The sequence below is a fragment of the Erpetoichthys calabaricus genome, chromosome 8, assembly GCF_900747795.2.
Source record: "Erpetoichthys calabaricus chromosome 8, fErpCal1.3, whole genome shotgun sequence".
Lineage (NCBI taxonomy): Eukaryota > Metazoa > Chordata > Cladistia > Polypteriformes > Polypteridae > Erpetoichthys > Erpetoichthys calabaricus.
The window spans coordinates 104,023,091-104,039,812 of NC_041401.2; the positions used below are offsets into that span (position 1 = coordinate 104,023,091).

Consider the following 16,722-nt stretch of genomic DNA (forward strand, 5'->3'; position numbering starts at 1 on the left):
ACCACCATGCTTCACTGTAGGGATGGTATTGGCCTGGTGATGAGCGGTGCCTGGTTTCCTCCAAACATGACGCATAGCATTCACACCAAAGAGTTCAATCTTTGTCTCATCAGACCGGAGAGTTTTCTTTCTCATGGTCTGAGAGTCCTTCAGGTGCCTTTTGGCAAATTCCAGGCGGGCTGCCATGTGCCTTTTACTAAGGAGTGGCTTCCGTCTGGCCACTCTACCATACAGGCCTGATTGGTGGATTGCTGCAGAGATGGTTGTCCTTCTGTAAGGTTCTACTCTCTCCACAGAGGACCTCTGGAGCTCTGACAGAGTGACCATCGGGTCTTGGTCACCTCTCTGACTAAGGCCCTTCTCCCTTGATCACTCAGTTTAGATGGCCGGCCAGCTCTAGGAAGAGTCCTGGTGGTTTCGAACTTCTTCCACTTACGGATGATGGAGGCCACTGTGCTCATTGGGACCTTCAAAGCAGCAGATATTTTTTCTGTAACCTTCCCCAGATTTGTGCCTCGAGACAATCCTGTCTCAGAGGTCTACAGACTATTCCTTTGACTTCATGCTTGGTTTGTGCTCTGACATGAACTGTCAACTGTGGGACCTTATATAGACAGGTGTGTGCCTTTCCAAATCATGTCCAATCAACTGAATTTACCACAGGTGGACTCCAATTAAGCTGCAGAAACATCTCATGGATGATCAGGGGAAACAGGATGCACCTGAGTTCAATTTTGAGCTTCATGGCAAAGGCTGTGAATACTTATGTACATATGCTTTCTCAATTTTTTTATTTTTAATAAATTTGCAAAAATCTCAAGTAAACTTTTTTCACGTTGTCATTATGGGGTGTTGTGTGTAGAATTCTGAGGAAAAAAATGAATTTAATCCATTTTGTAATAAGGCTGTAATATAACAAAATGTGGAAAAAGTGATGCTATGAATACTTTCCTGATGCACTGTATATAATGGGATTTAAAAATAAAAGATCTATTGATTATCCTTTGATTTAATATCTGAAACTTTTTAACCTGTATAGAATCTTGGGAAGCTAGAGTCTGTCTTTATGGCAATGGACACAAGGTAACTGCTGGCAGAATGTCAGGGCTCCATAGGAGGCTGCATTCTGCACTGCCTGATTAGATAAGTGACTCACAAAAAAGCTTAGAATGAAATAAGTTTAAATTTGATTCCTGTAATGACATGTTTTAAAAGCATGTAAGGCTTATGCACTAGGTAATTTCTTAAATGGAGGGTGAGATGCTCGGTCTTTAATTAATGGTGAGACTCTGAGACTTGAAAGTCTTCCCTATGAAACACTACTGATAACAGAATCTTAAATTCTAAAGTGCTTAGCTTTTGTGTTACATTCAGTAGTTCTGCAAACTTGTTATTGTATAATGATCTTATTTGTGCTGTAAAATTAACTCTGATGATGAATGTTGTCACATAAACCAAAGACTGATTGATTGACAATTTTTTATATTTATACAGTGGTTAGGTCTATTGCCTTACAGTTTCCCAAGACGAGAAGGGAGTCATTTGCCTGGCTTATTTCCTGTTTCAAATCCAAAAGATATACAGTACTTGTTAGGCAGCTATGATAAGCTTCAGTCCCTGCATCCGTGAAACGGACTAAGAGGCTACAAATAACGAATGGAGAGATGACTGACTTATATTCAAATTGCTTGTTCTCTCTTAAAAAAGATTATTGAAAAGATTTTGAAGAAAGTTATTAATAAGGTAAACATAATAGCTAAAATAAATTCTTAAGTTATAATTATGAGTGAGACAGCAGACTTGCATAGGAATATTACCTGATACAGAGTGGACTGTTGAAATCGTTTTCAGATCATCCAGACTAGCAGAACCACAGCTTGACTGGCGCAATCGGCCTGACACTAAAACCCGTGTGCTGCCACTTTGATAAAGAACCTCCTTTAATGGTGTTATTTGATTAATCTGGACTGAAGATAGGCATCCAATAAAACCCCGTGCTCCTGCAGTCATGACTTGAGAATCCAGACTTGGTCTATCTGAGAGGATAATAGAAAGAAAGACTCTGGTTTTTTTAACACAGTATCATTCATTGCTTTACATCATAGAGATGGCCTTGTTTAAAATGTTGAAGCAAAGCTTTTTAAATGTCAACTTTTTTCAAACATTTTCATAAGTACAGTAGTAACAACCTGTGAGCTTCTTCATCTATTTGGTGTGTGAGTGTATATGTTTTTGGTGTTAGGGTTATATTGATTCTGAGAAGAAATAAAATTTCTATTTTTTGTACACGTTTCAAATATTTACTTCCTTGATCATATGTTCCAAAGTTATTGTCTTTGGAATTTGTATTTAGAACTGGTCCAGAATAAAAACTTACTTTGTTATATTTCTATATACTATATTCACTGTACTACTGCAGAGATGTGACCTGGAATTGTTGAGCTAAAAATTCCAAAATTACATTTTGGTCCAGTACATGAAGTTCATGTGGTATACATTCATCCATTTGCCTCAGCCTGCTTGTAGAAATATAGGGTGACTTCACCCACAGTCTGTCCCAGAAAATGTCAATATAGTATTGAAAATTATTTCTACACAAGACATATTCTCACCAGGCCAATTTAGACTGATTAATTAACAGATAAAAATATACATCTTGAGCATCTGTAGAAAATTCACCTGGACATTCATATTAATTTGTAAGCTCAGATCAACCTTGTCTAGACTCCAAACTGAACTTTGAGCCAGTGAGGCTGCAGCACTCAATGGTGTGTCTCTGTTGTTATATATGTAACAAGGACATGGACATTCATAGTCGTGAGACTTACAAAGACAGCAAATTTTCATTTGGGAATAAAAATTGATGATGAACCTGCTCCTCTGGGAAAAGCCACCATGGCATTTCTTACCAAATTAGAGATATAAAAACAGTTCATTTTAAATTGGTAGATCTCATTATCATTATCATAACAGTGTCTGGTGTACACTTCTTAAACTGGTGGTAGATTTCATATTATGATTTTTTTTATCTGTCAGATGTCATAATCCACTGAATGACCTTTCTGTCCAGTGTATTTGTGTTATGATAACAAAACATGATGCTGCCCTTTTTAAAGCAGGGTGGTATAACTTTCAGCATATCCTTTTGGTGCCTGAGAAAGTAATGCATTCCAACATAACCTCCTCATACTGTCAGGTTTTAGTTGTCAATATTTTCCCTTTATTTGTATTATTTGTCCATATTTCCAATTTTATATTGTTCACTAATGATGTAAGTGAAGGAAACGAGAACATTCTGACAAAACTTAATTTAGTATCTCCTTTGTATTGGACTCAGGAACGTATGATCATTCTTATTCATTTGCTCTTTGATGACGTGCCACTATTAACAAAACAGTACCAGATACTTATCACAAGAATGTCAGGACATCTTTCTAAGAGCTGAAGGTAAAGTTGAGAAGGGTCATCCAGAAACATAATAATCCAAAACACACAAACAATGCTGCATCACAATGGTTAACTATAAAGTAAATTAAAGTTTTAGAATGGCTTAGTTCAGGGCTAAATACTACTGAGATAATGTGACAGAAGTTGAAACAAACACTTCATGCCTGGAAATCCATAAATCAAACGACGTACATTAGTAAAAATAGGCCAAAATTCCTCCACAGCATTCATTCAGTCAGCATCTTAGAAAATGTCTGATTTTCACTATGTGCTGCTTTAAAGGTGGGAGTAGACTAAAAGGAAAATGTATTTTCAAACAGAACATTGGCTGTTACATAACTAAATAAAGTTAGTGTCAAAATGATGCATTGCTTGTTCACATATTTTCCGTTTTATCTAATACAAGGTTTTGAAGCATATTTAATAACAGTTACGGTAGCAAAACGTACAATAATGTAGAAAACTGTCCTCCATCCATTATTAGCCCTGCTCAATACAGTTCAGGACTGCAGAATTCACCAGATTCTGTTGAAAGGCCTCTAGTCCACAACATGGCACAATCACGGTGTAACTTAGAAACAACAATTAACTTAAGGATGGACACAAAAACTGGAATGCCAGGAGAAAAACAGACAGACACAAGGATGGCATTTATACTCGACACAGGCAGTACCAAGTCCAGATAACAGAGTATATGTTTTACAAATAAGCACTACTTCATGACCTCCAAAATGGAACATTGCTGTATATAATCATTATTGATTAATTATTATTGTTATTAATTTTGTTGTTATTAATTATTATTGATTAATTTTTAATGTAAATTAACTTTTTTATCTTCAAAACAATTTTTAACTTATTATCAGTAATATTTGCTATAAAATATTGTTTCTGCTAAAGAACATGTTCTATTCTATTGTCACAACTGCTGGAATAATGGCATATAGCCTTCTAGCACTTAGTGGCTAAAGAAGTGTTTGAAACAGGTTGATCTTACTTTCATCCAAAAATGCACATGAAAAGAACACCCTCATATACTTTTGTTAATAGTATAAGCTCTGCTATAATTTCAGCTTTGAAGATAACACATATTGAATCAAGAATCTTGAGTTTGAGGTATTGGGAAACATCAAGGGTTATATTTGCAGCCGTAAAAAAATAAGTCAAGGGAACATGTTTCTGATGAAAGTTAAAGGCCCTTATTCAAGTAAATTGGACAAACAGAAGCAGATCAATCACCTGTGAGTCTTCCAAGTGTGAGAGTTTTCATTGCGCTGAACTCTTCAGAGGCGAGGGTGTAATTTTGACTTGCGTTGTCATCAATCTGATAAAGTAAAAGGAAACAGACAAAAAAACAACAAAGAAATATCTTATTTTTGGCATGTGTACAGTATTTCATTCTTAATTAATATATTTTACATTATTATTAAATGCCTTTCAAGACTGCATACAATGTTAAGACAGGTCCCCTGCAAAGAAAAAAAAAATAGTGAAAAAAATTTAAAAACAGTCCTTAAAATTACTGTTTTCAAAAGGTTAAGAAAACTGTGCTCAACTTTAGCAAGCAGTGAAAATGTATTATACGTAGCACTTAATGTCTGCAACATTAAAGTGCAATTGCAAGGATACTAGATTATTCCATTTAAAAAGTATAAACATTGGAAACTACACATTGTACAACCTACTGTAGTAAAAAAAACAGTGAATAAAGAGACTAATATACCGAGCAGCTGCCACTTAAGGCACATCTACATAATAACAAGATGATAGACCATTGGCTCTTAGTGGCGTCTGAATATACAAGGTACCAAAGGAGTTGGCATGTCAGCTTGTCGCTTCTCTTGACTGAGATTGAACCTGTGAATACTTTGCTTTTAAATTAATTTCTTTCTCATGAATCACTCCAAGGCTTTTCAACATTTTTTTTATAATTATAGAGGAAAAGACCAATTTTATCATGGTAGCCATATAGAAGATAAGCTGATCAAAGACCAGAACAGACCAGAAAATGAAGTATTAGGTTAAACAGAAACCGAGGAGGATTTAGAAATCACTTAACGTCCAATCTTCGATGGCTGTTTAATGTAAAATATTCACCTGCAAAGTCAATCATCCCAGAGATATTATTATCCTTGGATGCAGAAAAAGCATTTGATAATATTGAATTCAACTACCTTTTCACTATATTGGAGAAATTTGGGTTTGGCCTGAACATTTGTGCATGGATCAAACTACTGTATACCAATCCAGAAGTTTCAGTTTGTATTAACAACATTAATTCAGACTACTTTAAACTAGAACGTGGTACTAGACAAGGATGCCCCTTGTCACCACTACTTTTTGCAATCGCCATTGAGCCACTGGCAGTTCACTGTCGACATGCTTATGAGATAAAGGGGATTATCAGAGAAGGACTTGACAGAAAATTTCTTTATATGCAGATAATATGGTACTGTATATATCAGACCCACAAAATACTGTGCCTGCAGTCCTAACAGCACTAAAAGAACTCCACAAGATTTCTGGACTCAGAATTAATTTGACTAAAAGTGTGCTCTTTCTAGTGAATTCTCAAGCACACAATATTAGATTGGATACTTTCCCTTTTATCATTGCAGACCAGTTCAAATATTTAGGGGTAAACATCACAAGTAAACATAAAGCTCTTTATCAACAAAATTTTGCTGTCTGTATGGAAAAAATCAAGCAAGACTTGCATAGATGGTCAACCCTTCATCTCACTTTAGCTGGAAGAATTAACATTGTTAAGATGAATATCATCCCTAAGCTTCTCTTTTTATTTCAAAATATTCCAATATACATCAATAAATCATTCTTTAAGAAATTAGATTCAACCATAACCACATTTATTTGGAATTCAAAACATCCACATATCCAAAGAGCAACCCTACAAAGGCCAAAGCCAAAGGCAGAAGGATGGCATAGCTCTACCTAACTTTCAATTCCATTACTGGGCAGCAAACATACAAACTATAAAAACCTGGACATGGACACAAATAGAAGAACATATACAGGCTTGGTCCGCAATAGAAATAAAATCCTGCAGTACTTCTTTACATTCCTTGCTTTGTGCCCCAATAAATGTAAGTTATCGCCAAAATACTAACAACCAAATTGTGCTTCACTCACTCAGAATATGGAACCAATGTAGAAAACATTTTAAGATAGAGAATCTTTTATCGGTGGCACCTCTGCATGAGAACCACCTTTTTCCAACCTCGCAAACATATGTAGTTTTTAATGTCTGGAAAACATTTGGGATTAAATCACTGTCTTTGCATCCTACGAACAATTGCACTCCAAATTTAACTTTCCAGTATCACGTTTCTTTCACTACCTTCAAATTAGAAACTTTGTTAAACAGAATCTGCCCAATATTCCTCACCTCCCACCTCCCTCTATGCTGGAAAAAGTATTGCTCAGTTTCGAGGACTCAGACAGCATTTCTGCAATATATAAAACCATTTTACAGTCCCTCCCTTTCAAAGATCCAAGAAGACAGTGGGAAAAGGATCTCTCACTCAACATCTCAGAAAAGGAGTGGAAGGTAGCAATGCAAAGAATTCACTCAAGCTCCACATGTGCAAAGCATACAATTATTCAACTCAAAATTATATATCGAGCACATCTGTCTCGCTTAAAATTGTCCAAAATGTTTCCAGGGCAAGTTTCCAACCTGCAAACGCTGCAATAAAGTTCCAGCCTCACTGGGTCACATTTTTTGAGCCTGCACCAAATTAACATCATTCTGAACCAAAATTTTTAAATGCCTTTCAGACAGCCTTGGTGTCACAATCCCTCCTAACCCATTAACGGCTGTGTTTGGTGTACTTCCAGATGGGCTTAAAGTGGAGAAGGACAAACTGTAATTGCCTTTACTACACTATTGGCATGTAAACTTATCTTGCTTAACTGGAAGAATTGTAACTCACCTCTTTTAAGTCAGTGGGTAACTGATGTTTTATATTATTTGAAATTGGAAAAAATCAAATTTTCAGTTAGAGGATCTGTGTAGAAATTTTTCAAAACCTGGCAGGATCTAATCAATAACATTTTAGAATAAGCTTTTAAAGCACTGAGGAAGCAGATTCTTTCCCCATTTGTTTTTCTTCTCCATTTATTTTTATTCACTTATTGATTCATCTATTTACTTATTTTTACTAGCTTTAAGTTTTATTCTGCTGCCCAAACTCTCTTTCTCAGGGGTGGGGGTTGATTTGTTTTCAATCCTATTTTTGTAAAATTGATCTATTTGTATGGGATGTTCAATAAAATCAATAAAATTATAAAAAAAAAAAAAAAAGAAATCACTGTGAGGTTCTAAAAGTCAGAATGACAAAAGATACGTGTGTTAAATGCAAAACAAGTGTGAAAATCAGTGGTCAAAAATATTGAAAAGAAAGAGGACCTAGCTGTTACTAATAGTTCAAAGTCTTTAATAAACTCAAAATCGTCAACTGCATAAGAAGTATTATTTGATTTTTATAAAAGAAACTTTGACACCCATTAACAACATATGCTACCTTCTTTAATGACTTTGTCTTATAAAACAATTTATCTGTGCCAAGATAAATAACTGTAAATAACCAGAAAAAGGCCAGCCTGTTCCTTATTATGTTTGTCTGTCTCAATCTGTCTGCATACTTTCTTATATATATATATATATATATATATATATATATATATATATATATATATATATATATATATATATATATGCAGTTATCATATTTCTATAATGCTTGTGTATCAATACATTGCATTACTCTGTTTGTTAAAATGAGTATGCTTCACTTACCTTGATATAAGTCTACAGGCCAGAGACCTCCTACAACATAGAAATGTAAGGAAAGTAAAGTAGAAGCCTTACTGAGTTATGTAATTAATTACTGGTAATTAATGGAGTGAAATCTCTGCTCACTTCCTACACTAAACCAAAATAACAGGCAAAATGGCATCTCATGGTGACAGTAAAAAAATCATAATAATAAAGAAAATAATGTAATAATCCAAAAAAAGGTTTTAAAAGCAGTTTTCTTGACATTTGGAAAGCTGACTAGCAAGCAGTGAATTGCTTGATGCAAGCTGCTTAATATTATATATTTATTCAATTCCAGTAACCCTTCTCTTTACTTCTATATATATGATAGACCGACTTTAGTTTTCAGTAGAAAGGTCATTTTACTCTGGGATCTGGACTAAAAGAAGGCTGCAGTATTTCTCTCTAGTTTTATTGTTAGTACATTTATTTGTTTACTGGAAGATTTTATCCAAAGCATAAATTACATATTCATAGTGTTTCACCACCCCCAATAAAAAAGGAGACCATGACTGTGGTTCCAGGGCATCACACTCATATTCCAATAATTTCAGCACTAATAGTTTCACAGTCGTTCTGTAAGTACATGCCATGGATTGAACCTATAAGACATTTTTGGCAGAATGCAGCTAATTTCTTGGCTGCTTCTTTACTGTATGTCCAGATTTCCACAGCTGTCATGTTCCCACTTAAATCTTACTTACATCTTATCTTATTTCTGGGCACTGGGCAAGCAGCATCTTTTTTATAGAAGCTCTGTATTTCTCACTGTTTTTCTTTTTTTTTCTGAACTTATTCAGTAGTTACTAGTCTTTATTTAAAATTAAAATTGAACTGGTCTCTGGCTTGTTGCTGATAGTAGCCACTAGAAATTGGATACATGGAACACAGAGGAACTATCTAAGAAAGGGCAGAGCGGGCTATTTTTCTTAAAAATGCAATCCTTTAAAGTGGGAAGTGACATCATTCACATCTTCTATAACTGATGGCCAGTGAGATTTTCTATGCTGTGGTGTGCTGGGCTAGTAATATCACTTCAAGAGAGGCCCACCAAATCAACAAGCTATTAAAAAGGGCAAGCTCAGCTATAGGACACATCTTCTCTCTTGCACACTAACATTGAATACTTTCAGCCAACAAATTAATTACGCTATGGGGGCTCCTTTATACCGACAGCAATATGTCTGCATTATGGCTCACTGTGACTGTGACAGCAAAGTCAGAAGTTTTTCTTCTTTTTAGTTTTCTTTATTTATAATCATTCTGGTGTGTGTTCATTCCAAAATTCATGTGTATTTTTATTTATTTACATGTTTACCTACCTATTTATGTATTTATTTAAAGAGCTTTTGAAAAAAAACAAATATCCTTCTGGGGACAAATAAAGTTACTTTCATTACATTTATGACCAGAACCAAGTATTTTTTTACTTATCTGATGTAGTGTTGCTTATAAGTCGTCTGACTAAAGCAATATAATTTTTCAGGAGCTTCATTTGTAACTTGATGCTATCTTCCATTCATCTTTGACATTATTTCTTTCATTGGTGAACAGTTCCATATTGTTTAAAACTTTCATTTTACATTAAGGCACATCACAAAGTAAATTTAATATATGTTTAAATTAAGCCATGTCATTAATTTCAGAGCAGCTTCTGTTTGTGCTATGCTCTACCCCATGCCCTGTTAAGCATGATCTGACACTGGCCTTCATTTTTCACTACATTTTGAAAACTCTCTTTTGCCTGTGTAATATGCTGGAGTGGGTCAATATTCTCCTCAAAAAAGAAGATGTAATTTGTCACACATTACTTCTCATGCTGTTCTTTGTAAAGATTATGACCAATAAAATATACCAAGCATAACCAAAATTAAAACAATACTTAGATCAGATTCACGCTGCTGTCTTTGTGTTGATTGACAACTGTTGTATAGCCTATTTGGAGGTATTAACCTCCCTTAGTATACCTTTAAGCATTACTGGTATACGTACACACTTGTAACTTGATAATGGAAGAGGAAGGCTGTGAGGTTCTGTAAGGAGGCAGTAAAAATAGCCAGAGAGAGAAGAAAAGCCAAGAGCTCTATTAAAGAGCCGTATAACAACTAAAAATATAAGTGTAATATTTGCAGCTCTAAATATCTTCAGTAAAATGTTATCACAAAATGATAAAGTTAAAAGTATATTGTACTGACAAAAATATTTTCATATATATATATATATATATAGTCTTCAGTGCAGTGCAGTTACTTTTTATGCATTCATGTAAGTCTGGTTATACAAGATATGTTGTATTGTAAATATACATTTTTAACCATTTTAAGTATAATCCTGTTCTGTCGCTGGACCCAAGGTTCTTTTTGGGTCACATATTCAGACTATGTAATAGTCCAGCATGGCTTTTGGGCAACACCTAGTGGTAATGAATGTTAAAAACACATTTTTTGTGTCTGTTTTTAATTGCAAACCATTTATTTCCCTTTCATGAGTATATAAACAGCCTTTGTCTAATTATATTCTGAATTTAAAAGACACACAAGAAGAAAACAAGATGTCATCTAAACCAGAACCAGAAAATGGAGGTGAGTAACTGATAAGAGGAAGCAAGGAATCGTTTTAAGAAAACAGTATGGTTAAGGTAACTTCAAAGAAATGTCCTTTGAAAGATAAAGAAGCTGAAGGAAAAACAATGCAGGAACAAAACAATGTTCCATCAAAAAGTAGACAGAAAGAGTCTAAAAGATAAATAACAGTTTTATTCAAAAGCACAACTGACCAACAGCCAATAAAATTTAACAAGTGAAAAAAATCAACCTAAAAATACACGTAGGGCTTAAAAAGCATGGAATCTGAAAACTAGACAAAGATACATAATGAAAAGAATTTCAGCTACTGAAAAAATGGAAAAGAATTTCAGCTACTGATAAAATGGTGACACTTTTTGAAAATAGACATTAGCTCAGGTAATAATTGTTGTTGCCTTTGATCTAAAAGTAGGATGCTGATGCAAACTGAAAAACAATAAATATAAGACTGGCTGAGATCACATGGCATGTGTTGCTAATGGCTGCTTAGTTCTGCTTTTGCTCGTATCCCAATATTTAGCTTGATACTAACCGCTCATGCCACTTAACTGTGTTAACAGCACATGAGCTATGACTTAGTCTGTTTCTTCGGAATATGACTACTTAATAATGAAGATACCTTTTCTCTGTATGTAGTCCCCTTAAAGCTCATTTTCTTCAGTAGATGAAAAATTTTGCTATAGAGTTTGTGAATGTCATGGCATCATCCATAAGATTCACACCAAGCACTGGGCTGATATGAACGCAATGATGTCTGACCTCAAGATGTTGCAAAAGATGTCCCACAGGGATGCAAGACTGCCATTTAGCTGGAAGATTAGCTGGCAAGGAGACAATATGCTGCGCTTTCTCCATTAGTACTGGATGTTTATCTATCCAGGTCTCACAACTTTTCAGCTATCTATACAGAGAACACTATAGTGGTATGGCAGGTGGGGTATGTGTCTTTAATAACTGTAATAACTTTATTGTTAAAATGACCATTGCCAAATTAGGAGAGGAAAACATGAAAGATTGCCAAAAACATATAATTATGCTGTGTATGCAGAAGGATAGAAAAGGACTGCGTATCAGTGAGTAACAATGCATGATCGAGTGATGCAAGTGTTGGAAGAGAGAAAGTACTAAATCTGCATTCAGTTAAACTCATAATGGATACTTCCAGTGAGAATGAACGACAGTGTTAGGAAGAACTGATTATGAGGGAATGTTGTTGGTAATTTATCATTTTATGTGTTGTTTAAGGCATGAAGTGGTTTGCTTTTCATTTGTCAGAAGGACTGCGACTGTGCAGGTCTTCTCCATGCTACTGGTTCCTTACAGGAGCCTCTTTAACCCACTACTGTCGATAGCGTAACTAAGGGAATAGCAAGGCAAATTAAGACACTTACACATAGCAAGGGGTAAATGCAAAGGTGAAATAGTGCTTTACATAAAACAATCCAAACAATCAGTGTCCAAATAAATAGTGCAGTACTCCATTCATAAATAAATAAATAATTAATAAAAATAAACAGTGTCCTTGGGAGGTTAAAAGCAAATCCAATAAATAATTCCTTAAAATCGAGGTTAGAAGCCTGGGCCGGAGTCTGTCCTTTAAAATCAAGTCCCTGGTGCTTCCCTTTAAAATGGTTGTCTCCCTAGGCTTACCAAGATTGGGTCTTGCATACCGGAGAGATGTCAAACCAACTGGCGCAGGGAGTTTCTTCAATGGGTCCGGGTCCCTGCTGTCCCATGGCTCCCAGCAGGAATACCAATCCAAACCCATGCTTGGGTCCGTGCTGTCCATAGCTCCAGCTGCGTTCCTGGACTTACACGGCGAGTCGCACCATCCAGCACCGCATCCCTCCAGCTCCCTCAACAGCTCAGCCAGAGTGATTCACTTCGGAAGCCCCTGAGTGTCAGCCACATGCTCCCCCGTGGGCTCTCCTCATAGTTACCTGCTTCCTTCCTCTCTCACGCTTGCAATAGGCTGCCTCTGTTTTCCTGCCTACTTCACTCCACTCTTTAACCTCCATTCTTTCCTTCTTTCATCTTCTTTTTGGTTTTTTTTTCCCTTTTGTCTTTTTTCCCCCTTTCTGGCCTTTCCCCTGCACTTTTCTGGGATGCGATCATTTATTTATAAATGTGCTTCTAATTTCCTAGATGTGGTTCTGCTATACCACAGGGTCCACTAATCCCAAGTTATTATTAGTTAATATTACAGTTGCATACATTGCACCTATATATATATATATATATGGAGCCAATCCCAGCCAACACAGGGCACAAGGCAGGAACCAATCCCGGGCAGGGTGCCAACCCACCACAGTATATATATATATATATATATATATATATATATATATATATATATATATATATATATATATATATATAATATGTGCGTATATCTAACTTTCATTACTCACAAGCCTGTACGTTTGATGGTTTGATGAAGATGGTGTAATATGGCAAATACAGAAAATAAAAAAGGACTACAACCTAACTGAGGACCAATGTAACTAAATACAGCTGTAAAACAATTACATTATAGTTTATAGTCTATAATTCATATGTACATTAGATCTCTTGACAGTATTAAAGATCAATCACATCAGCAATCTTAGAAGATCCTTTAGATGGAAAACAAAGGGTTATCTGCATTATTTACCTGAACATACAGATGCTTGCCTTTCACCTTTATTTTGATTCGGTGAAGCTGCCCGTTAGCTAAATTGATTGAGCCAGCTGAAAGGACACCTGTCTCTTTCTGCTTCTTTAGTCGATACCAGATTTGTAGATAACCTGTTGTGAAAAAGAAAGAAGTTCACGTCAGCGTTTTTCTTTTAATTTCAGCAAGATTGGTGGTCTATCAGAAGTTTGAGGTAGTGATACATTTCATTTTATGACCTTCAAAAACTGAAGATGTGATCAATTGTGACTATTGTAAATCATGTCTTGCAAAAACTTTTGTAATAATGTGAAAACTTTGTTTTTTTCCTTTCAATTGCTTTTAGGTTTTCTTATTTGTTTAGTTACTTAACACATATGCAAATTAACAATCTTGAACACATCCAAAGGCATTATTATATGGGAATACTATTAGATTTTTTGCACTACATCTATTGTCAGAATACAGTATTCATTAATTCACTTCTTCATTAATGTAATTTCAAATAATTTGGATATAGTAAGTATAGTAAATATTCTTGACTGGATGTGTTTCTCTTTGTCACAGATTTTTTGCTGTATTTAATAAGGATATCATGCAATATAGCAATAACATACAGGTCATCATTTATTTGGAGAATACTGGCACTTAAAAAAACTTACTCTGTACTGAATAAAAGTGATTTGTATGGTAATGTTCTAAATACTGTTATCTTCTTTTAGATGAAATAATGTAAATGTATACAGCCTCAGAAACATAAAAAACAAGAATAAAGACTCACAGGACAGATAATACAGCGAATCAATCAATAAATAAATAAATAACGAGTACTTCGGGTGGAAGCATTGAATTGTGTGATAGCAGTGAGCAGAAAAGACCCCCAGAGGTGCTTCTTAGCATACCATGGAGGAATGAGCCCGTGGCTAAAAGTGCTCCAAGAGAGCGCCTCCTGAAGGTGGGGATTTTTCATGATGGCATCCAATTTTGCCACCATCCTCTTTTCCACAATAGCATCCAATGTTTCAAGGTTTCGCCCAGCGATAGAGCTGCTTTCCTGATATGTTTGTTCAGGCATTGTGCTTTTGTGCTCAGTTTGCTTTCCCAGGAGACCACGGTGTAGAACACCACACTGGCTACTATGAACTGATAGAACATTTCCAGCAGCTTGCTGCACACATCAAAAGACCGAGTCACCTTAGCAAGTACAGTCTGCTCTGGCCATTCAAGAAAAGTACTTTATAATTTTGTGTATAAAGCAGTTCTGCTCCTGTTGCAAAAATCTGATTAAAATTAAGATGTTTAGTCATTCTGGGACATTTTAAATAAATTAAGATTTTGACAGGAGTGCTGGCCAATGTGCATTTTACTATTTATGAAACCATGACAGGTTGGTTATTTGGTTAAACTCTTCAATCAATATAATTTACAGCTAATTCTGTGTCTCACTAGACACTTTGGAAGTGTAACATCCTTAGTCTGTGAAGATTACAAATGACAGATTAGAATTTTTCAGGCAGGAGATTTTTTTTAGGTGTTTGATTTACTGCATTAATCCAAAAATAAGAAGTTGTAGGGTAAGTAATGCATCTTCACAATGAAGGAATAAGACATTATGGAAAAACACATTATAGAAAAGGAAACTATATAATGTTAAAAGTAATGGCAGCATTTCTAGCTGCAGGTGTTATTAATTATTGAGATCACAATAAAATCAACAATGACAAAATGCAGAAAAATATTAATAATGAAAAACAAAACCATAAGGAAATGTTTCTTCTTCAGTATCAAGGGGGTAGTTAAAGATCATAGGAAGAGAATCAAAACTGAATGGGAGAAAAAATAGTGCAAAGACAATAAATAGTAGAAAAGCAAAATTAATTTTGAAATATTTTACAGGCTTGTTTCACCATCGAAGATGTCATAAATATGCCAGTCATGTGCAGTCACTACACAGCTTTTCATCATATTACATCAGTTTGACAATACCATATACAACAAAGGTTAAGGATCCAATCCATCAGTCAGGCCAAGGAACATTTATCTTAGAGTCCTGGCAAGACAATATGAATTATATTTAAAGCCATTTAATCTATATTTTTTCAGATGAAGAAAGGGCACATTGCTGAAAACAGGTGCATAGGTAACAACTTTTCCTCAAGTGATTTTTAAGAATTTTGGACTACGCAGTTCACTGAGTAGCACAGAGTTTGTAATGAATGTTTATTCTGAGGAAATGCGAGTAACTTTGACAGCTGATCCATTGAGATAAAATTGGAAGGGACATTTTAAAATAATTTTCATATTCATTAATATTTCTAATATTACAAATTCAGAAATTACTGCCCTAACTATACCTCTGGTAATCAACAAGGAAATTACCATTAAGTTAATCATACTTTTAAGGCAAAAAACACAGAAACGCATGCATCCAGTTCTTGTGTGGCAAATGTTAAGCAAGCTACAGACTTTGCCGAGTGTGCTTGCTCATTTACTCACTAATTCATTGTAGCATTTAAGATTGCAGGAATACACAACAAAGATATTATTCTGACACAGAGAACAGGAAGAAAGAGATGGATCAGGAGATTAAATATAATCGAAAACAATGCTTGGTTTCATTACCAGAATGGCTTAACAATTGTGCGTATAAGCCAGAACAAGTTTCACACAGTACTAAGCAAAATAATTCATGACTTCTGGAGAACATACCTTAGCAACTCAATGCTTATTCATAGCAAAGAGTTCTTAAAATGACAGTGACCACTAAAAGTAAAATGGTGTCACTGCTATATTCAGGAGTTTATTGGGTCAACTATTTCTACAGTAGCTTGCACATTCTTCATTTGTCTCTTAGACATGAAGGTAATATTAACTTGTCTGGTACAGAGGAGATTTGGCATGTAAGAGTGAGAGTGTCCTGCAATGGACATGCAACCCATTCAGGGATAGCTCCTATTTTGCACTCAGGGGTAGGTGTAGGCTCCTGTAATCTTAAATTATATTGGAATGAGTTTGAAAACAGAGAGGATAAATACATAATTAGATTATCCATTCTTTTCCAACTAAAGTGTTACCTATTAGCTTATCTGTGTCATCAGCTTTTACTGGTTTCTTTGTATTTCTGTGTTTCGTACAGCAATGAATGTTGGTGTTATATATAAAGTGTATACGAGCAACTATGTCAATCAATAATTTCA

The 16,722-nt window shown here is 35.1% G+C and overlaps 1 protein-coding gene across 1 annotated transcript in view; it reads right to left on the bottom strand.

Moving 5' to 3' along the window:
- Nucleotides 1-16,722, bottom strand: part of LOC114655924 (contactin-associated protein-like 5) — a 557,429-nt gene that overhangs the window by 16,118 nt on the left and 524,589 nt on the right. The window contains exons 20-22 of the mRNA XM_028807237.2: nt 13,526-13,659; nt 4,687-4,771; nt 1,818-2,036 (exon numbers count right to left, since the gene is read on the bottom strand). Coding sequence (XP_028663070.2) covers nt 1,818-2,036; nt 4,687-4,771; nt 13,526-13,659 — 438 coding nt within the window. The remainder of the gene's footprint in view (nt 1-1,817; nt 2,037-4,686; nt 4,772-13,525; nt 13,660-16,722) is intronic.